We start from the raw sequence: 24145 nt of genomic DNA, 5'->3' as shown, positions 1-24145 counted from the left end.
AATATAGGAATCTCCTTCGTGCAAAGACACAACACTGTATTGTCTGCACTAATTGGCCATCATTCTCCATCCCAACCTGGATTGAACCTGAGACATTCTCTGTGCAAAGCATGTGCTCTACTTCTGAAAAAGGTCCTCTCCCTCCCAACTCTGCCACATACCTTCTCAAGCTTGTCGGCTTTCTCGTAGTAGCCCTCCAGCTCTTTCTGCAAGGCCTCGTTGTCTTCCGAGAGCATCTCCACCATTTGCTGGGCTCGCTGCACTATTGTAAATGCATCTGGTGCGAGCTGCTGTTGCTGTTGGCTTGGTGGCGTTGCAGGCAAAGACTGGGATGTGGTGGCCATCGAGAGAGGAGGCAAAGAGGTAGAGTGCAATGGTCCGCTCAGGGAGGAGGCTTGGGATGACATCGGGCTGTGCTGCTGTGCTGATGATATTGAAGGGAATGACTGGCATTGACGGCTAGATGGAGGAAAAGGCACGAAGGAAGGGGACAAAGATTAATTGAATTATCTGTTTTCAAGGAAAATAAGTACAATTGGTTTTATTTATTTATCCTGCCTTTCTGTCAACAGAGATCTAAGGAGCCTTGTCATACACATTTGAAGGATCTCCTGGTGGTGCAGTGGGTTAAATCCTTGTGCCAGCAGGACTGAAGACCAACAGGTCATGGGTTCGAATCTGGGGAGAACACGGATGAGCTCCCTCTGTCAGCTCCAGCTCCCCATGAAGGGACATGAGAGAAGCCTCCCACAAGGATGGTAAAAGATCAAAACATCCGGGCCTCCCCTGGGCAACGTCCTTGCAGACGGCCAATTCCCTCACACCAGAAGTGACTTGGTTTCTCAAGTTGCTCCTGACACACAAAAAAAATACACATTTGAAAGCAATATTCAACTAAAACCAATCAGTTGGAAACAGCCTTTCAAGTAAACCCACAGATGAAAACCAAACAATTTAACAATAATGAAAATACAGTAAGAAAGCCCTCCCATAACCATGTAGGATATATTCCTAGCAAGAACCAACGTTATCTGAAACTGTGGATATAACCAAACACCATTGAATGACCTAACTTACAGACCCAGCATGCCTTAGAGTTGCAAGGGAAATTTCCCAGGTCCCTCAACATAACTGTATGAGAATCTCTGGGGGAAGCAAACTATAGAATTGCCTCAAGGACCTAGCAAAAGAGACCAGTTTCCCCAGTTGCAGGAAAGTGGAACTGTAGGTAGGGATTCTGGAGTTATGGGGGAAAGGAATGCAATACAGTGTTTTCTCACTTATCGCGGGTGTTACGTTCCAGGACCACCCGCAAAAAGTGAAAATCCGCAAAGTAGGGACACTATATTGGAAAGGACCATATATTCCAGTCTTGTTGTTTCACCTACATTGTTTTCCTCATATTGCACTTTCCCCCACCTTATTGAAAGTCTAATTCCACTGTTCAGCCCCCTATGAGCTCCTCCCTCACAAATATACCCTCTTACAAGCTATTGCTTTTGTACAGAATTTTAAACTATTAATTTCATTGCTATCTCATCCAGAGTTTTATCATTTTATGTTGTGCATTTGGCCTGCCCACTGTGTTTGATTTTCCATTATGTTATTTTGTACTATTTATTTTACTTGATTGGTTAATTTATTTTATTGTAACGTTTTATTGTAATTTTGTTTATATTTTATGTAGCTGCCCTGTATCGTTGGGCTTGGCCTCATGTCCCCTTTGGGGAGGTGGTGGCGGGGTATAAACAAAGATTATTATTATTATTTGAAACACAAGATGAGTCCACAGCAGACACTCTGCTGGCTGTTGAATTGGATGATACATCAGACACTTCCCAAGTGTCTAGGACTGTGTGATACATTGGCGAATAATGCATGCAGATCCTAGTAAGGTGGCCTTCTGCAGCTGGCAGATGGTAATTTTGTCAGTGCCGAATGTGTTTAAGTGCAGGCCAAAGTCTTTAGGCACTGCACCCAGTGTGCCGATCCTATGTGTAAGGAAGACATATTATTATTATTATTATTATTATTATTATTTGAACTACAACAAGATGAGTCCACAGCAACAAGATCACTCTGCTGGCTGTTGTATTGGATCGCACATTGGACACTTCCCAAGGCTTGTTATTATTATATATGTATATATATAATATATGTTGTTATTATATATGTAGGGACGCGGAACAATGGCTTCAAACTACAAGAGAGGAGATTCCTTCTGAACACGAGGAAGAACTTCCTGACTGTGAGAGCCGTTCAGCAGTGGAACTCTCTGCCCCGGAGTGTGGTGGAGACTCCTTCTTTGGAAGCTTTTAAACAGAGGCTGGATGGCCATCTGTCAGGGGTGATTTGAATGCAATATTCCTGCTTCTTGGCAGGGGGTTGGACTGGATGGCCCATGAGGTCTCTTCCAACTCTTTGATTCTATGATTCTATGTATATTGAGTTCCGAGGGTGAGGCAGAAGCGAAGAGAGATTTAAAGGCACCGCACACCTTATTTTTTTGCTAGCTATCTCTGCTTTGCTTTGCAATTGCTCTTGATTGGCTGCCTCTCTCCCAAGGAGGAGGGTGAAGCCCCCTTCCACACTCCATTGTTGCCAGGTGGTGGCAGGCCCATAGCCAGGATTTCGTTTCGGGGGGGGGGGGGGGGGGGGCTAAATTTTTTCGGGGGGGGGGGGTTTCGGTGGGGTTGAGTTTCGGGGGGGGGGGGCTGAGTCTGAGTGAAAGAGGGTCTACCCTAGCAAACCTTTTGTATCATTACCCCAATACCCCCATGCATATGGGATATATTGAGTATGGTGATCAGATCATGATATGAATAAACATAACAGTTTAAATAATGCACCAGTAAGGCCTTTTTGCGAACCACCATGAGAATTTGGGGGGGGGGGGGGCTGAAGCCACTCAAGCCCCCCCCCCCCCCCCCCCCCCCCCCCCGGCTACATGCCTGGGTGGTGGGATTAGAACACCGCTCTGGATAACAGCAACCATCATAAACTGGGAGGCAAAAACCCGCGAAACAGCGAGTCCGCGGAAAAGCGAACCCCGAAGTAGCGAGGGAACACTGTACATAGAAGGGCCCATTAAAAGCTCCATCTGCCACAATCTGTTTCTTAAAACCTTTTCATTTGGAGATATCACAGATTGAAACATGAACTTTTCATTTGCAAAGATTGTGTTCAAAAGTGCAAGAACTCTGATCCCAACTCTAATTTGTTCTTTAGGGGAAGTATTCAGTTCTGAGCACAACCTGAGAGTATTAGGCAACCATTGAATCCCTGCTCTTGGCACTAAAGAAAGCTCCAATATGGAAAGAACATGATAATTGGAGTCCTCTCCCAACTTCTTGAGACCATACCCTGCATTTGACCCTGTTTTCCTGTCTCCCCATCCCTTTGTTGATGTTTCGCTTACATAAACAGAGGTTTTTATGTTTCCTTTGAAAGCTAGACTTTTCCTAGTTGGTAAAAAAAAATTGCACACAATCTTTCAATATGTTATGGAAAGAAAGTCAAAACATGTCCTCAACAGATGGAATGCAAGCACTGTTTTTGCTATGTGTAAGGAAGACAAAACTCATAGGCAAGGAGCCATGAGCTTAAACAATCTCTTTCTGCTACAGAATAGCCTTCCCTATCCCACAATTCTCCTGATCGTGGCACAACTAACACCCATCACCCCAAACCAGTATGTGCAGGTTAGAATTGATAGAGTTTGTAGTTGAGAAGGCAACAGACTAAGGAAAGGCTGCTATAAAATCATGCCATTGGAAGAGATCTCAAAAGCCATTTAATCCAATTCTGTACTTCTATAAAACACTAATCCAAATGTTCTGCTTCAGTAATGATGTAGGCTTTATGATGCAGGTGCAGTGCTGAAATTGACTGGTTGCTGAGGAAGGGTTTTTTAATATGGGGTTGCCACATTCACACTCTTCTGATTTTTTTTTAATGGTGATGATATGGAGACCACACACATGTATACATATACATATGCAGTTTTAAGGTGCGCCTGGTGGTGCAGTAGATTAAACCGCTGAGCTGCTGAACTTGCTGACAGAAAAGTCACCGGTTCAAATCCAGGGAGCAGTGTGAGCTCCCGCTGTTAGCCCCAGGTTCTGCCAACCTAGCAGTTTGAAAACATGTGAATGTTCTTGCATCTTGACAGGGGGTTGGATTGGATGGCCCATGAGGTCTCTTCCAACTCTATGATTCTATGATACTATGAATGTGAGTAGATCAATAGGTACCGCTTTGGCAGGAAGGTAACGGCGCTTCATACAGTCATGCAGGCAACATGACCTTGGAGGTGTCTATGGACAACGCCAGCTCTTCGACTTAGAAATGGAGATGAGTACCAACCCCAGGAGTCGGACATGACTGGATTTAATGTCAAGGGGAAAACCTTTACCTTATGCAGTTTTAAATAATGTTTTGATGGACGAGCTTGTATTTAGCTTGTAAATTATATCTTTATTCAGCATTACCTTAAGCCACTATGAAGAGAGACATAAAGTCAATAACGAAGCAAGCCAGCCAGCCAGTTAGCCGGGATTTCATGCTTCCCTCTGAATAACCAGTGTTATCCTGTTTGATATCTCCATAATTGAAATCAGTGTAAAAAGGATAATGTACAGCATTGGAACCCTATCTATGTCTATCTATCTGTTAATATATATATAAATCTAAGTGTGGATGTTTGTAAGCTATTTCCGGGTGGCCCTCTGTGATGTCACCAGGAAAGAAAAGTGCCATGTGTATGAGGGTAAGGGTGGGAGGAAGGAAAGAGTCTCAAGGAGAGCCTGCCCACCGTAGCCAGAGCATTGCCATGGAGACATTGTGAAGTAGGCCTTCTCAGAGCTGAAGAAGTGAGAAAGCAGGTGGGCAGCAGCCTCTCTGACATCCAGGAAACACCAAGTATATATGTTAGCGAACACATTGAGCTGAATTGCAACACTGAACAATGTTCATCCTCTCAGAAGGGGAACAGAGACATAGCTACATCCCTGGAGACACTGCACAAATAGTACCAACAGCTTGGCTGTTGAGATGTAAGTCTCATAGCATCATGGGCATTGGGAGTAATATTGACTCCTAGTACAATGGACACCAGAATGCTCTGGGAGTTGTTACACAACTTGGAAACTCCTATTGCACAAAAGGACATCACAGAGGAGTCCCCAATGTGCCTTATCATAATTCACTAGAATTTCAGGAACCCCCAGTGTATGATTTTCTTCTTGGCTTTGGAACTCATTACCGGGGGAGATTAGGCAAACTCCCACCTTATCAATGTATTGTCGAAGGCTTTCATGGCCGGAATCACTGGGTTGTTGCAGATTTTTCGGGCTATATGGCCATGGTCTAGAGGCATTCTCTCCTGACGTTTCGCCTGCATCTATGGCAAGCATCCTCAGAGGTAGTGAAGTCTGTTGGAACTAGGAAAAGGGGTTTATATATCTGTGGAATGACCAGGGTAAGACAAAGGACTCTTGTCTGCTGGAGCTAGGTGTGAATGTTTCAACTGACCACCTTGATTAGCATATAATGGCCTGACAGTACCTAGAGCAAACTTTTGTTAAGAGGTGATTAATGTCCTTGTTTGTTTCCTCTCTGTTGCTTTGCTGGTGTGATTTTAGAGTTTTTTTAATACTGGTAGCCAGATTTTGTTCATTTTCATTTTCATGGTTTCCTCCTTTCTTTTGAAATTGTCCACATGCTTGTGTATTTGTATGCTTTGTGTATCTGACATGGTGGTTGTGAGAGCGGTCCAGCATTTCTGTGTTCTCAAATAAAATGCTGTTTCCAGGTTGGTTCATCAGGTGCTCTGCTATGGCTGATGAGGATGCTTGCCATAGATGCAGGCGAAATGTCAGGAGAGAATGCCTCTAGACCATGGCCATATAGTCCGAAAAAACCTACAACAATCCCACCTTATCAGCTTTTAGGAAAAGCTTGAAAACTTGGCTGTTCCACCTTGCTTTTGATGAACAACAATCCCCATTCCATGTCAGTTCCAGCATATACCCGTCCTCTTGATGCACTTCCCCTTATTCCTAACGGGTAATAAAGCCCCATAGCTTGCCCCTCCTGTCCCTCCCACCAGTTAAATCGCTCCAGTTTCCTATCCTGCCCTATGTCCCCCTGTTTTTATCTGTGCATCTGGCCTAGCCCATCCTGATTCACTCCTTGTCCATAATTGTTATTTCTCTTTGTACCTGGTGTTAGCCTTCCTTTGCTGTTTTTATGTTATTGTTCTTATTGTGGTATATTATTTTAATTTGATTTTTAATTCTAACTATTATTTTTCTGTATGTATTTCATTTGTTTATTGTATTTGTTGGGCTTGGCCTCATGTTAGCCACCCCGAGTCTCCATGAGGGGAGATAGTGGTGAGGTATAAATAAAGTTTAATAATAATAATAATAATAATAATAATAATAATTCAAGGGGCACATTTTGCCATTCTGGTGGACCCCAACAGAAGTATCTCTCAGAGATCATCTTTCCTGAAACTCTTGGCCATTGCTTATAGCACATCAGGTGACAAAATGAAGGACAATAAAACATGACTGTGAAAGGAATAAAGTCAAATTACCCCAAGTGCCTCGATGAGGGTTCACAACTGCACAAAAAAGATAAGAATTCAGACTTACCTGGGCAGACCGTATTCTGGTGGAGGTTGATAGCGGACAATAGTGGCGTCACTCCTGGTAGTTTGTGGAGCTGCGTAGGAGGGATTCATGCTTTCTTGGATTATTCCAGAGTGCTGGTCATTAAAAAACAACCCAAGCTCCTGAGTTTTGCCAAAGGGAGAGACCGACTGCTTGCTTTTGAAAGGATAGTCCGGTGGTGGTCCCCTTTGGTCCAAGCCTTTAGAGGCAGCCTGAGAGGACGACGGCCCACCCGTCTTGAACCCCTTGCCTCTCCCCAAGACAGGGGGCTGCTGTTTGGCACCATTTCTCTCCAAGGACAGCTGCATTATCCTTTCGCTTAAAGAGCGGACATGGCCTTGCTTCAACTCTTTGAGTACTTCATCTTTATGGGCCTGCCCGCTGTTGGCACGGGCCAACGTTGGCCTCCCTTCTGTTCTAGACTTTGGACAGGAATTCCCAGCTGTATAAAAATTGGGTCCAACAGTGTTGGATGATGGCTGCTGCTGCTGCTGTTGTTGTTGTTGCTGCTGCTGCTGACCCCTGAAAAACTGAGACTGGGCTTTGGCCTCCTCGTAAGTGGGTAGCTCCTCATTGTTCTGCTGAGGCTGGGAACCCCTGGACTGCTTCTCCATCACAGAATTATCCCCTTGGTGCTCCTGGCCCTGTGGTTCCTGGCGCGCCGAGTGCTGGACCATTTGTGGGTCTTCCAGTACCAGGTTCTCCGTGGAAGAAGAGAGCGTGCCGGCAGTGGAGTTGGAAGGTCCCGCGCTCCCGGTGGCCTGCTGCTGGATGGCCAGCAGGTTCATGTTCTCATTCGGGTTGCCATAACGCAGCTCCTGGATCAGCCGTTGTAACACAGTGCCAGGGACAACATCCTCTGAACCTCTCATTTCCACCTCTGAGACCTGGAGGAAGTCGGGAAGGTCGAAGGAGCACAGAGAGTCTTCCGCTGAGGCAAAGGAGGAGAGAAAGGACAGGTCATTGCACACACCTGTCACACTCTGGCCATTCCTGGTTCAGTCAATACAAAGAGTGCAAGCCGTCAGAGAACTACATTCTTCAGATTGGCATCACGAGAACTCACCTTCAATATCATCAATCACTTGAAGCATTAATGGGGAACCATCTTTCCTGCTGCCAAATAGCTGTGGATCTGTGTTAAGGCAGCCACTTTCTTCCAGTATTTGGGCAGGAGTACTGGAAGTATAGCAAATTGAGGTGGGCCCTAGAAGGAGCAAAAGAATAGAGGCTTGTTTAGCAAGAAAGCAACAACAAAAATGTGTTTCCTTAAAAGAATAAAATTGCATATTCCTGTATTTAGCCACTGTCATGTGGGTAACTGCAGTTCAAAAGCAGACAAATATGGATAAATATTGTTTATACATAAACTACACATACAACATTGTTTACCAATAAACTTCTCATACAATGGAGCAATGGGTTAAGCTACTGAGCTGCTGAACTTGCTGACTGAAAGGTCACAGGTTCGAATCTGGAAAGTGGCATGAGCTCCCACTGTCAGCCCAAGCTTCTGCCAACCTAGTAGTTCGAAAACATGCAAATATGAGTAGATCAATAGGTACTGATCCGACGAGAAGGTAACGGTGTTCCATGAAGTCCTGCTAGCCACATGACCTTGGAGGTGTCTACAGACAACGCCAGCTCTTCGGCTTAGAAATGGAGATGAATACCAACCGCCAGAGTCGGACACGATTGGATTTAATGTTAGGAGGAAACCTTTACCTTTATCTATAGAAGTGTTTCTCAACCTGGGGGTCGGGACCCCTGGGGGGGGGGGGGTCGCGAAGGGGTGTCAAAGGAGTCGCCAAAGACCATCAGAAAAGACAGTATTTTCTGTTGGTCATGGCAGTTCTGTGTGGGAAGTTTGGCCCAATTCTATCATTGGTGGGGTTCAGAACGCTCCTTGATTGTAGGTGAACTATAAATCCCAGCAAGTACAACTCCCAAATGTCAAAGTCTATTTTTCCCAAACCTCATCAGTGTTCACATTTGGGCATATTGAGTATCCGTGCCAAGTTTGGTCTAGATCCATCATTGTTTGAGCCCACAGTGCTCTCTGGATGTAGGCGAACTACAACTCCCAAATTCAAGGTCAATGCCCACCAAACCCTTCCAGTATTTTCTGTTGGTCATGGGAGTTCTGTGTGCCAAGTTTGATTCAATTCCATTGTTGGTGGGGTTCAGAATGCTCTTTGTTTGCAGGTTAACTGTAAATCCCAGCGACTACAACTCCCAAATGACAAAATCAATCCCCCGCCAACCCCACCAGTAATCAAATTTGGGCACACCGGGCATTTGTGCCAAATTTGCTCCAGTGAATGAAAATACATCCTGCAGATCATTATTTACATGGCGATTCATAATGTTAGGGATATGGTTGGGGTCACCACAACATGAGGAACTGTATTAAGGGGTCGTGGCATTAGGAAGATTGAGAACCACTGATCTATAGTATTCGTTAAGTCTATTTTCAATAATACCTCTCAAACAAATAGAAACTACATTCACCTGGCATCTACCAATTCCCATGGGTGCTGGTTAACTGAGAATCTATAATCACAGTGAGGTAGTGTGAAAAGGCTAATGGGAGTTTGTAGAGGAGCGAGGGATACACAAGCTCTTCTGCTGCAAGTACATAATTTACAGCATCCCCAAATACGTCTTCTGCGGAAGACATCCCTCGGTCCATTTCACTCTTCATTACAGCCACCTGGTATGGTTTAGTGCTGGAAATTTCAATGAAATCATACAGGCAACCTTCCCCTGTTTGTGTGTCAGAGATAACAAAAGCTTCGAAAGGCCATTACATGGCTCAAGCGATGCAGGGGGAAAAATGCAAACAGGGGAGTTATTTTTAAGCTCAATACAGTAAATAGTGTAAAGGGATAGGGAACGCGCCTATGTTTGTTTGCTCTGGGATTGTCCACAACTTTCCCCTCCTCTGCCAGATGCTTAATCCATTATATTCCCTGTTGCCAAGTTAGCACAATCCACACTAGTTAACAGAGAGGAGTTTTCCACCTGATGCAAAGAACAGCAGTTGGTGGGAGGAATTCGGATTAGAACAATAGGTTAAAGCCCCCATTCACTGTCTGGTCCTATTCTCTCTTTTTCCTCTCTCTCTTGCCTTTTCTCTCCCTCCCTTCCTCTCTCGCAGTCACTTTCTAATTCTCAACTTTCCTAATGCGGCGACCCCTTAATACAGATCCTCATGTTGTGGTGACCCCAACCATATTTTTTTCCGTAACTTCGTAACTGTAATTTTGCTACTGTTATGAATTGCAATGTAAATATTTGATAGGCAGAATGTATTTTCATTCACTGGACCAAATTTGGCACAAATACCCGATACACCCAAATTTGAATAGTGGTGAGGTTGGGGGGGGATTGATTTTGTCATTTGGGAGTTGTAGTTGCTGGGATTTTTAGTTTCCCTATAATCAGAGAGCCCCTTGAACCCCACCAATGATAGAATTGGGCCAAAAGTCCAACACAGAACCTCCATGACCAACATAAAAAAGGGATTTGGGAGAAATTGACAGTGATTGAGGGGAGATGTAGTTAGCCTACATCCAGAGAGCACCGTGAACCCAAACAATGATGGATGCTGCTGGGCCACTCTCAGCCCCACGTTGCACGGGTTCTTTTCGCCCTGTCTTGAAGGGACTCACTGGTGCAAGCCTCCCTCCAGTCTCACATGCTCCCTCACTCATGCATGCGTACCACACTGCCATTTACCAAGCACACCTGCTCTCCTCTCCCCGCTTGGAGTCTCAGAAACAGCCCTCCCCTTGGCTGAGAGGCCAGCTGAAAGGCCAGCCAATCACAGCAGGAGGAGAGCTTTGGGTGGGAGGTGTTCCGTCTTCCAGGGGCATAGTTTGCATTACCTTTTAGTTGCATGGGATAGTGTTCCTTTGCATTTCCCCAGGGTTGCTACAATCTCAGCTGCACTCTGAAAGTTAACAGCATTAGAGGCTAGAAAGCCAGCCTGCAGGCCCCTTTTGCAGCTAGCTATTGGTTTAGCAAGTATCTCTTTGTGTTTAGAGATCGCCCTTTTTCCAGGGGTTGAGATCTCCATTTTGGAATTTTCCCCTGCCTCCTTCAGTAGAGAAAGAAAGCTTCAGATGTGCTGATAGTCAGGCAGGTAACTCTGAAAAAACCACTATAAGAACTATGGAGAACTAGGTAGGAAGATCGAGATACTATAGATTGAGTTATTTAGATAAAGAAGCTATTGAGTACTATAGAGATAGATAGCTAGATAGATAGATAGATAGATAGATAGATAGATATAGACATTGAGTTATTGAGAAATAGTTATTGAACACTATTTGCTTCATCTCCAAAGCTAACCTTGAACTATAGATAGGGAAAAAAACCTGCCTTTTTCTAACCATAGCAGCTCAGGGTTAGGGTGAAAAGATCCCAGGATTCTCTTCTGCCTTTTGGAGAAAAGTTATCTCAGTAACTAAAGGAAAGGAAAGAAAGATCATCTCTATTGTTTCACCAATTGACTGTTTTGTTTGTAACTTTAACAAGCTGTGCCAAGTCTGCAAGGACTTTAAGAAATAAATATTCTGTTTTTGATGTTCAAAGCCTATAGTAGCCTCAGATGCTGGGAATCTCAAGCTTCTAAAGAAAGACCCCCGCGGTTCGTCCAGACAATGAGAGAAGCACATCTTAATTCTATCTTTATAGGGTCTGGGTGTGACTGCACAGGAGGATACATTGTGTGTTTCCAAAAAGGAAGAGGACAGGTGGAGAGAGATTTTCAGCCTTCTCCGCAAAGACCATCAGAAATATGTGTTTTCTGATGGTCTTTGGCAACCCCTCTGAAACCCCCTCGCAACACCCCCCCCCCCCCCAGGAGTCCCAACCCCCAGGTTGATAAATGCTGGTCTAATTGGAAATGGAAATGCAACATTTTGCATGATCCTAAAGCAGGGTCAGTGACCAGAGGATTCAACCCATTTAAAAGAAAGTAAGTATACAAAGTACATATTTTTCCTATCTTTTCTCAACTCGGAGAACTCAGAATATTCATGGACATTCCATAACAGCACAGAACCTCGGTTTAGGGCTCAAAAGAGCTTTGAGAGAGGCATTCGTCTCTTGCATCAGACACTATATTTGTTTTATGATATATACACTGTCTTTCCTAGTTATGAAAGGGGATCAGAAGGTCATTGGTTTGAAGTACCCAAGGATGCGAAGACAGGATCTTTCATTCATCAATATGATGCACAGTGATATATTTTTTAAAGGAAACACATATTTCACAGACTTCTCCCTTTATTATTTCCTACCACAACAAAGTCAACTGAAATGAAAACTAGGATGATACACAGGCATCCCATTCACACATCCTGCCTTAGAAAGTTTAAATAAACAAAAGAGTTGACATGTTTAGTCTAGACTTGAGACAGGATAAATATTTATCAGGTGGTCAGAACAAGCTCCGTCTTACCCTTCAGACGAAAACCAGGATACATTTGGCTAAAGAACACAGAAGTGTGGTCAAGATGGCAAAAAGCAGTAATGAGGAAGAATACACAAGCTAAGAAGTTTGCTTTTGCCTGAGGCTACCGGGAAGGGTGAGTTTCTACCCTTTCCCACTGGAGCATTGCAGCACATCAAAATACCTGGGAGATACTCTGGACAGTGCTCTGACTTACAAGAAGCACTGCTTGACTATCAAGCAAAAAGTGGGTACTATAAATAATATCATACGAAAGCTGACTGGCACAACCTGGATATCACAACCAGAGACAGTGAAGACATCTGCCCTTGTGCTTTGTTACTCTGCTGCTGAATACACATGCCCAGTGTGGAACACATCTCACCACATAAAACAGTGGATGTGGCTCTTAATGAAACATGCCAGATTATCACAGGATGTCTACGCCCTACTCCACTGGAGAAATTACATTGTCTAGCTGGTATTGCACCACCTGACATCTGCTGGGAGGTAGCAGCCGATAATCAAAGGATCAAGGTAGTGACATCTTTGGCCCATCCCCTGCTCAGATATCAGCCAACACGCCAATGCCTTAAATCAAGAAATAATTTTCTAAGATTTACAGAGACACTAGCTGGAACACCTCAGCAAGTGAGAGTCCAAAAGCAGCAGGCTAAAACCCAGAACCTCAATCAATGGCTGATACCAAATGAGGGACTCCCTCCTGGGACCCACAAAGCATACATCTCAGGTATTCCTATAATTTCATCATTATGCCTGATTCAAAAACTATCATTTAAAATTAGGTATGTTTCCACCAATCATATTTAAGACTCTATAACATGCCACTAGATTATCACAAAAGCTGCCTTGGAGTCCTGTGCTGGGGAAAAGCTTCAAAATTCAGAGGAGGGAACTACATAACTACATAGAAGCAGACTAGGTGTTGTACTCCAGAGCAGGAACACTTCTGACCTTAAACACCACACCAGCTTGGTAAAATCAGCAAGCAGTTTATTGAAGAATATATGAAGGCAAAGCAGTAAAAATTGTTAAAACTTTATAGTCCCAAGAAAAAGGACTGATACCAAATGGCTTCAAGGCACAAGGTAAAACACAAGATTCAAAGGTACAAAATCCATAGAACAAGGCAGCATGAAAATCCAATATACAGATCAGGAGCCTGGGAAAACTTGATATATGAAACTAGGAACACTGAGGCAACTCTTTCCCTTGTATCAATATAAAGCTTTTCCTGACTCCAGAATCGAAAGGAAAGCATTTCTCTTGTCCTTACAATCAGATAAGGGTTTCTCATCTCTCTTTTCCTGCAAACACGTTGACCTTTGTTGGGTCTGAGAACTTTGTCTCTGTTTACAAAGGTCTTGCTTTCTATCTTCATGCTCATTAAATTCTGCACCTGACAAATCATCTTCAGAAAACAGTTTCTCAGAGAAAGACTGTTGAGGGCTTCTCCCAGGAATGTGACCTTGTGAATCTTCACACGACACCTCGGGCCTTTCGTCTGGGCTTAACTCAGGCCCAAGCAAACCCTCATCCCAATTGCCAACAGACCCAGGCCCAGAAAACCCTTCACCCCCATTCCCATCATGAACATCAAACACAATCACAGGCTGAACTAAAACACTAGGAAAAAGAAAAGGTTCATTCCTATATCAATCACTCACTCCATAATGCAAGGATGGGGGACCTGTAATCATCTTGATGTTGAACTATCCTCATCCACATACATATACACACATAAAACAGAAAACCAGTATAAAACAGGAAATGAATGCCTATACATATGGGGCTTTTGCTGTCCAAAGCTGATTCAATTCCAATTCCCTCACCACCTGTCTTGCTCTTTAATTGCAACAATCCATCATTTTATTCTTTAACCATCTGATGAAAAATTGAGGACACAGTGAATTTGTACCACGGCACCATGTTTTAATCTGGGAATTATGAAGGAAAAGACAGGACTGACATATGGAGAGACAGAAATAAATCCAGCTCAAGCTGACACACATCCTTTTTTTGTCCGGATTTTATTCTGGGTGGGAAATCCATCTCTCCTTAATGCCTTGAGGTGCTTAACCCCGATTTGCCTTTTCCTATCACGAACAAGGAAGGCATTAGACTGAAACATTTCACAGTGGGAAAGGGGCCCCATTTCACAAAATGCACTGATTCACAGAGAAATTAATCAGAGATATTCTCACTATCTCTTGCTTTTCTCCCTATGCAGTAAAATCAGGTAATTTAATGGTATCCAGTCAAACATCTGGTTTCTGTTAACTGTGATTCAGCTGGGAATGTATTCCACATGGACACAAAGTTCTTGCTGCACATCTAAACATAGCTAACATCCCTAAATTAAGATATCCAAATAGACTAAGTTTGTAAACTGATGCCCATCTACCTAGAACAGTGGTTCTCAACCTTCCTAATGCCGCAACCCCTTAATACAGTTCCACATGTTATGATGACCCCGAACCATAAAATTATTTTCGTTACTACTTCATAACTGAACCACCTAAACTGGGCTTTACAGGCCAATGGATACTCCACCTCAGACATCAGAAGAGCTGCAAGACCGAGAACAAGCCACGAGAGTAAAGATGAAGATCCACCCAGAGGAAAAGTGTTCCTGCCATACATCAAGGGAACCACTGACCGTATAGGGAAGCTGATGAGGAAACACAACATACAAACCACTTACAGACCCACCAAGAAACTCCAACAAATGCTACGTTCAGCAAAGGACAAGAGGGATCCTCTCACCTCTGCAGGACTCTACCGTGTACCATGCAGCTGTGGACAAGTCTACAGAGGGACCACCAAACGCAGCGCCCAGACACGCATCAAGGAACATGAAAGGCACTGCAAACTACTCCAACCAGAGAAATCAGCCACAGCAGAGCACCTGATGAACCAACCTGGACACAGCATATTATTTGAGAACACAGAAGTGCTGGACCACTCTCACAACCACCATGTCAGACTACACAGAGAAGCCATTGAAATCCACAAACATGTGGACAATTTCAACAGAAAGGAAGAAACCATGAAAATGAACAAAATCTGGCTACCAGTATTAAAAAACTCAAAAATTACAACAGCAAAACAACAGTGGGGAAACAAACAGGCACATAAAATCACTCTCAACAAAAGATTCCCCCCAGGCACTTCCAAGCCATTGAATGCTAATCAAGGTGATCAGCTGAAACATTCACACCTAGCCCCAGCAGACAAAAGTCCTTTGTCTCACCCTGGTCATTCCACAGATATATAAACCCATTTTTCCTACTTCCAACAGACCTCAATACCTCTGAGGATGCTTGCCATAGATGCAGGCGAAACGTCAGGAGAAAAATTGCCTCCTGAACATGGCCATATAGCCCAGAAAAACCTACAACAACCCAACTGTCATTTTGCTACTGTTATGAATTTTAATGTAAATATCTGATATGCAGGATGTATTTTCATTCACTGGATCAAATTTGGCACAAATACCCAATACGCCCAAATTTTAATACTGGTTAGATTGAGAGGGATTGATTTTGTCATTTGGGTGCAGGCCCGTAGCCAGGATTTCGTTTCGGGGGGGGGGGGGGGGGCTAAAAAAATTTCAGGGGGGGTTTCGCGGGGGGGCTGAGTCTGAGTGAAAGAGGGTCTAGCCTAGCAAACCTTTTGTATCATTACCCCAATACCCCCATACATATGGGATATATTGAGAATGGTGATCAAATCATGATATTAATAAACATAACAGTTTAAACAGTAAGGCCTTTTCGCGAACCACCATGAGAATTTCGGGGGGGGGGGGGGCTGAAGCCCCCCGAGCCCCCCCCCCCCCCCCCCCCCCCCGGCTACATGCCTGTTTGGGTGTTGCTCTTGTTGGGCTTTATAGTTCACCTACAATCAAAGAGCATTCTGAACTCCACCAATGATGGAATTGGGCTAAACTTCCCACACAGAACCCCCATGCCTTGAAGGAACTTGCTGGCATGAATCTCCCTCCAGCCTCGCATGCCTGGTCTCCCTTTCGGGCTTGGAATCTCAGAAACATCTCTCCCCTTGACTGAGAGGCTGGCCAATCAGAGTGGAGGAGAGCTTTTGGTGGGAGGATTCGCTGTCTGTTTCTAAATTGGAAGAGAAGGACAGGTAGAGAGATCTTCAACCTTCTCTGCCAATGGGGTTCCTAAGACCATCAGAAATATATGTTTTCTGATGGTCTTTGGCGACCCCTCTGAAACCCCTTGCAACCCCCCCCCCCAGGGGTCCCAACCCCCAGGTTGAGAAATAATAATAATAATAATAATAATAATAATAATAATAATATCTTTATTTATACCCCGCTACCACCTCCCCAAGGGACTCGGTGCGGCTTACATGAGGCCGAACCCACAATAACAGGCACAATACAAGGCAATTAAATAAATCTCATACACAAATAGCATACACAATTAAACAAGATACAGTGCACATTTAAAATCTATGGCTGGGCCAAATGTAATTGAAGTTTAAAAAATAATGCTAGACATGAACAAGATAAAGGAGGTGGGGCGTTGATGGAGACATACAAGCAGTCCTAAATCGGTATAAAGTGCTTTTGGAGGATATAATGCTAAGGGATCATTATTCTGGGAAGGCACACTGGAACAACCACGTTTTCAAGCTCCTCCTAAAGACTGCCAGAGATGGGGCATGCCTGATGTCCTTAGGGAGTGAATTCCAGAGTCGAGGGGCCACCACCGAGAAGGCCCTCTCTCTCGTCCCCACCAATCATACTTGCGATGCAGGTGGGAGCGTGAGTAGGGCCTCTCCAGATGATCGAAGAGATCGTGTGGGTTCGTACACAGAAATGCGGTCACGCAGGTAGGCAGGTCCCAAACCATTCAGGGCTTTGTAGGTTAGAACCTGCACCTTGAATTGGGTTATATGCACATTTGCAAGAAGCCCAGGGTCTACATCAGGCATGGGCAAACTTTGGCCCTCTGGGTGTTTTGGACTTCTACTCCCACCGGCTGTTAGGAATTGTGGGAGTCCAAAACACCCGGAGGACCAAAGTTTGCCCATGCCTGGTCTACATTAACCTCTGTCTCTGAGAAAGAACTGGAAATGCCAACAGCAACTATGATACCAAAGGGGACAAGAGGGGACAGATTCCACTGTGAGTCATAATATTACATTCATTCCAAGAGCTCATATTCATTTCAGTCCAGCCTGTGTGGGTGAACTTCTCCATACATTGCATCAAAGGCTGGGGTAGGAACTGATTCTATTTGCATTTTGATGAGACGTTTCCAACTCCAGAAAAGAGGCAAAATGCACATATCCTCTGCTGTTTGCAGTTTTCAAGTTCTCATACCAAGACATACAAACACAAAACAGAGATTAGGCAAAAGTGCACGTCCCCCATTCTGTATCTTTGCATTTCATTTTTCTGCCAAAGTGGAGTATCTTGCATTTGTCACTGTTGAACTTCATTTTGTTAGTTTTGGCCCATCTCTCTAATCTGTCAATATCGTTTTGAATTCTGCTCCTGTCCTCTGGACTATTGGCTATCCCTCCCAATTTGGTGTCGTCTGCAAACTTGATGATCATGCCTTCTAGCCCTTCATCTAAGTCATTAATAAAGATGTTGAACAGGACCGGGCCCAGGACGGAACCCTGCGGCACTCCACTTGTCACTTCTTTCCAAGATGAAGAGGAAGCATTAGTGAGCACTCTCTGTGTTCGTCCACTTAACCAATTACAGATCCACCTCACCGTAGTTTTGCCTAGCCCACATTGGACTAGTTTCCTTGCCAGAAGGTCATGGGGGACCTTGTCGAAGGCCTTATTGAAATCCAGGTACGCCACATCCACGGCATTCCCCGCATCTACCCAGCTTGTAGCTCTATCGAAGAAAGAGATCAGATTAGTCTGGCATGACTTGTTTTTGATAAATCCATGTTGACTATTATCGATGACTGCATTTGTTTCTAAGTGTTTGCAGACCGCTTCCTTAACAATCTTTTCCAGAATCTTGCCCGGTATCGACGTGAGGCTGACCGGACGGTAGTTGTTTGGGTCGTCCTTTTTTCCCTTCTTGAAGATTGGGACCACATTGGCCCTCCTCCAATCTGCTGGAACTTCTCCCGTTCTCCAAGAACTCTCAAAGATGGTTGCCAATGGTTCCGAAATGACTTCCGCTAGTTCCTTCAGTACTCTTGGGTGTAGTTGATCTGGCCCTGGGGACTTGAACTCATTAAGAGCGGCCAGGTATTCCTGGACGACTTCTTTCCCAATTTGGGGTTGGATGTCCTCCAATCCCTCATCCACTCCATCTTGCTGAGGTTGAAGACTCTCTTTTTGTGAGAAGACCGAGGCAAAGAAGGCATTAAGTAGTTCTGCCTTTTCCCTGTCCCCTGTCAGCATTGCCCCATCTTCTCCTCGAAGAGGTCCTATCACCTCCTTGTTTTTCCTTTTTCTACTGACATAAGAATAGAAGCCCTTTTTATTGTTTTTAATGTCCCTGGCAAGTCTGAGCTCGTTTTTTGCTTTAGCTTTGCGGACCTTTTCCCTACAGGTGTTGGCTATTTGTTTGAATTCTTCTTTGGTGATTTCTCCCTTTTTCCACTTCTTGTGCATGTCTCTTTTGTGTCTTAGCACAGTTAGAAGTTCTTTGGACATCCATTCTGGCTTCTTTGCACTTGTCCTATTTTTTCTTTTTGTTGGCACGGTTTGCAATTGCGCCTTGAGTATTTCACTCTTGAGAAATTCCCATCCATCCGTAGCTCCCTTGTCTTTTAGTATCTGTGTCCACTGAATGCTGCTCAGCGTTTCCTTCATTTTTTGGAAGTCAGCTCTCCTAAAGTCCAAAATGCGGGTTTGACTTGTCTTAGTTTCGGCCTTCCTTTGTACCTCAAATTGCAGGAGCACATGGTCACTTGCCCCTAAGGATCCTACCACTTCGACCGCATTGATCAGGTCCTCCGCATTTGTTAGGATGAGATCAAGAGTAGCCAATCCCCTTGTTGCCTCTTCTACCTTTTGGACCATGAAATTGTCTGCAAGGCAAGCGAGGAATTTGTTGGACCTTGTACTCTTGGCCGAGTTTGTTTTCCAGCAAATATCGGGATAGTTGAAATCGCCCATGACTACTACATCTCTTTTCTGCGCCTGTTTGGTCAACTGTTGGCAGAAGACTTCATCAAGATCTTCCTCCTGGCTTGGGGGTCTGTAGTAGATGCCTACAACGACATCTTTTTGAGTCCCAGTTCCCTTGATTCTTATCCAGATGATTTCAAGCTGGTTTCCCAGATTGCTGTCTTGAATTTCTTCTGCCGCATAAGAGTTTTTGACATATAAGGCTACTCCGCCTCCTCATACAAACAACACAAAAATATGTTTGTTGGACTGCAATGAATATCAAGCATATTCCGCATTGGCTTGGATCTCTCTGAGCAAGACTGGCCCAATCATTTAACAGGAAATTACAGCAAGTTGTTAATTATTTTTTATTCTTTACTTGAGGGCTCTTCTGCAATCAACTTCATCAGATAGCAAACCAAGGATGTCAAAGGATGCAGACACGACAGTGAAAGGGCAATCACAGTGCTATATTTAAGTAGCGTGAAAGGACCCATGGCTGTCACTTCATCCCAGAGCAACTAAGTGCATTAGTCGATCTTGTCTGCATTGCAAAGACCCTGGAGTATTATTTATTTATTTATTTCCAATATTTCTATCCAAACAAAACCCAAACAAAAGAACCGAAAACAATCTTCCCAATTTTGGGAGGCTTACAAAAAATGGATTGGGCCCCCAATGAAAGCCAGGACACAAAACAGGACAAGGTTCCCCCCAAATGCACATGTTTACCAAGCATACAGTATATGGTAAGTCCCATTGCTTTCATTAATGTACTCTAGTTTGGAAATATTTTTTTTTCTCAAATCTATTTTCTTTTCATCCAAATACACAGCTGGTTTCTGTTCTAAGAAATGAGTACAAAAGTGACCCTTTGTAACCATTCATTTCATCCACCCACACACCGGCTGGGATGGGCTTTTCAACACACACTATGCCAACAGAGTACCAGGAATAAATCCTGTGGCCACATCGCAATTTCCTCTCAAAGAAATGGAGGTGGCAAAGGCCACCAGTTTTGATCATTTTAACAGGAGTTTTGATCAATTCTGGGAGGGTTGGGATATCAGTGGTTATCAATCATGATGAATACATACCAGGGATGGGCAAACTTTGGCCTTCCACATGTTTTGGGCTACAATTCCCACAATTCCTAATAACCTACTGGCTGTTAGGAGTTGTGGGAGTTATAGTCCAAAACACCTGGAGGGCTAAAGTTTGCCCATGCCTGTTATATACTGTCTCAATCTATGGATACCATGGATTGCCCAAAAAACAAATAAATAGGCCTGATAGAAGTTCATGTCTGAACACTCACTAGAAGCTGAAATAAGTAAACTGGGTTATTGTTATTTGAACACATCATAAGATTTTTTTTTCCCATGTCAGGAGCGATCTGGTGTGAGAGAATTGGTCGTCTGCAAGGACATTGCCCAGGGGGACACCTGGATGTTGTGAGATTTTACCATCCTTGTGGGAGGCTTCTCTCATGTCCACACATGGGGAGATGGAGCTGACAGAGGGAGCTCATCCACATACTCCCCAGATTCGAACCTCTGACCTATTGGTCTTCAGTCCTGCCAGCACAAGGGTTTAATCCACTGTGCCACTGCGGGCTTATTCAATAATATATAACAAGAGAGTAACACCAGATAAAGCTGAAGGAAGCAGGAAAAGAATAAAACTACAAAACAAGTGGATTGACTCAATCTATGATGCTACAGCAGCATGTTTGCAAGACCTGAACATGGCATCTTAGAGGTTTCCCATTCACAGGTTCACCATGAACCAAGGACAACTGGATGCCAACTAACAGTGATAACAACACATAATGCTATCTTCAGGATCAGAAGCAGCTGGAATGAGCTATTGTTTTCATATCCTGCATGTGAGCTTTCCACAAACATTCAGTTGGCCTCTATGAGCTTGGTACGATCCAGCAGAACTCATGTTTAAGTTCTCATGTTGCACACAAACTCAAGATGCTGCTTCTGGAGAACATCAGCACCAGCTGGCAAAGAACAAATATTCCATTTTATATAACAACCGTATACCAATGGCCAAATCATGACTTTGCTACTCTTGAGCTGCAAACTATTCATCTAGAACTAATAACATAGTTCTAGAAAGTATTTGAATTAAATACATACTATTCTCTGTTTTTAAACGCAATCTGGATTCGGTACAAAGATATTGATATCTATCTTTGCACTCTTTAGCTATCATTCTACACCTGCCATCCAAGGAGGAAGCCCCACTGAACTGAGTGGGACCCACTTCTAAGTAGAAACGCTGAGGACAACAGTGTTAATCTCTTACAACTAGGTTAAATTCATGTCTCTCTGTCAAGGATACTGGGCTAGTTCCAAAGTAATGTGAACGATTCTCATGCTCATGTGTTCTCTCCTCTCCTTATGTGTAATGATCCAATGAGTTACCTCTTCAGAAAAAAGAATGAGCTTGCTCTAAACCAGGTATGGGAGAATATTTGACACTTTCGGTGACGTAAATAAATCCCATTAGTCCCACCCAAGAAGCGAATGGTAAGAGAATAAAGTACAAAATATCTGGAGGGTGTTGCATTAAGCCACAATTTGAGTTAAAGTTAAAGGGATGAGGTTTGGGTATAAAACTTGGGTATGAAAACTACAGTTGGTGAGAATCATTTAAATCTAAATACAGATTGAGTATCTCTTATCCAAAATGTTTGGGATTTTTGGAGTTTTCATGTTTTGAAACACCGTATCATACATAATGAGCCAGGTAAAGGTTTTCCCCTGACATTAAGTCCAATCGTGTCCAACTCTGGGGGTTGATGCTCATCTCCATTTCTAAGCCGAAGAGCCAGTGTTGTCTGTAGATACCTCCAAGGTCATGTGGCCAGCATGACTGCATGGACCACCATTACCTTCCCGCCGGAGTGGTACCTATTGATCTACTCATATTTGCATGTTTTCGAACTCCTAGGTTGGCAGAAGATGAGACTGAAAGCGGGAGCTCACGTCGCTCCCCGGATTTGAACCTGCAACTTTTCAGTAAGCAAGTTCAGCAGCTCAGTGGTTTAACCCACTGCGCCACCAGGGGTTCTAGCATCCTAGAGCCAATGAACCCAAAATGAACCTCACACACACCATCTAAAAGTAATCTTATACACAATACTTTGAATAACTTTGTTCATGAAACAAGCTTTGAGGACATCTCTAGTTCCCAACCTGTGGTCCGTGGACCACCAGTGGTCCGCCAGAACTAAAATATGATCCATGGCCTCAATGTTACTACACCATTGCAACGAGAGTGACTGGTCTCATGAAACTGTGTTATAGTGCCGGGGCTTATTAAACATGGTTTTCTGTGGGTAAGGAGATTGTGACTACTGGATGGCATATGTACTGTCCCAGAAACCAGAGCTGATGTGGTCTATCCAATGCAGTTTTCTGAATTAGCATCCCAAATAACCAAACTGAATCTAAAGTTGGCCAAAACCTGATTCGTAATCCTTTTGTTACTAACATTGGAGAGTGGTCCCTGATTCAAGTGGTCCCTGGTCAAAGTGGTCCTTGGTCAAAGTGGTTCCTGGTCATGGGGTCCCTGTTCAAGTAGTCCCTGTTCAAGTGGTCCCTGGTCAAGTGTTCCCTGGTCAAAATGTTCCCTGGTCAAAGTGGTCCCTGGTAAAAAAAAAAAAAAAGGCTGGGGACCACTGGTGTACATGTACCACTCAAAAGCAAAGTGCCACTATCTCAGCCCACCATGGATTTGTAGTAGTTTAAATCCTGACTTGTTCTCACTAACCATGGCTAGTGGTAACAAACTGCAGTCTCCGGAGTTCGGATATCATGGGAAATTCCTTTGCTGGAAACCAAAGTGGCTGCTTCCAGTCACCTTTCCCAAGGCATGCCAAAGAACTGTACAAGCTGGAAGTTTTGTACAGTTTATATACCAAACATTTCACAATCTCTCTGAACCAGGACACTGCACTAAAGTCTGCTTTCTGGATAGAACAATAAACAGAACAATAAACCAGATGTAATAATATTTGCTCTTTGGAGATAAACATTACAAATGACACAATAAGTCAGGTATATTGGAATTTGTACAACAGGAATATTTAGAATGTCAACGAAAGGGCAAGGATGTTTTACTTCCCCGTCATGAAAAAACAACAACCCACTGTTCTGTCCAATAACTACTAGATCTTTCTTTTGCTTTTGGCCAAATGCAAGAATTCTTTTCTTGTCGGCTCAGAGGTAAACCCCTAGAAATTCAATACTCATTGATGTACTTTTATGAGTTAGATTTCTGTTCCTAAATGTATGATCTGCTACTTTTTGAGCATGCATCCTTGCTTTGCACAGTTGGACATGTTCAGAGAAAGCCACTGATTTCAAAAATGTTCAACTGTGCATAAGTATATAAAGTCTGTAATCCAAAAGGGAACCTGGTTGGTGGGATGGAGTCCAGGAAAGATTTGCCACGCAGCCCTCATCCCTTTAACTGTAATTACTTTGTCTGGATCCTCTGCCTTTATTTAAACCACTTCATCCTATTTATTAATAAACAGGGTGATTACTGCTATCACCAAACTACTTCCCACCTCTTTTCATATGCAAAGTGCATTGCAATACATTTTAATTCGGTCATGGGCACTGGACGTACAAGAGCTGCAGCCTGTGGGTCCCTTTAACCTCGGCTGAGTTTCAAAGCACGAAAGAATCCCGAAAGTAAATAATAGAAGATAATCCCTCTTGTATGCTTGGCATTTAGAGCAGTCAACACACAGTTTGCCTGCTCCGTTCCCTCTCTTTTTTCAGGCTGTTTGCCAAGGAAAGACCTTCTAGGATCATTGACTTAGAATTGTTCATACAAT

At 43.7% G+C, this 24145-nt stretch overlaps 1 protein-coding gene across 3 annotated transcripts in view; it reads right to left on the bottom strand.

Moving 5' to 3' along the window:
• The window catches only part of AMOTL1 (angiomotin like 1), a 118925-nt gene that overhangs the window by 37971 nt on the left and 56809 nt on the right, over positions 1 to 24145 (bottom strand). For all 3 annotated transcript variants that reach the window (XM_060771093.2, XM_060771094.2, XM_060771092.2), the window contains 3 exons: positions 7744 to 7884; positions 6660 to 7608; positions 162 to 459 (listed from right to left, as the gene is read on the bottom strand). In XM_060771093.2, coding sequence (XP_060627076.2) covers positions 162 to 459; positions 6660 to 7608; positions 7744 to 7884 — 1388 coding nt within the window. The remainder of the gene's footprint in view (positions 1 to 161; positions 460 to 6659; positions 7609 to 7743; positions 7885 to 24145) is intronic.

This window comes from Anolis sagrei, chromosome 3, assembly GCF_037176765.1.
Source record: "Anolis sagrei isolate rAnoSag1 chromosome 3, rAnoSag1.mat, whole genome shotgun sequence".
NCBI lineage: Eukaryota > Metazoa > Chordata > Lepidosauria > Squamata > Dactyloidae > Anolis > Anolis sagrei.
Note: the sequence above shows the minus strand (reverse complement) of the source record. Positions and strands in the feature narration are given on the sequence as shown.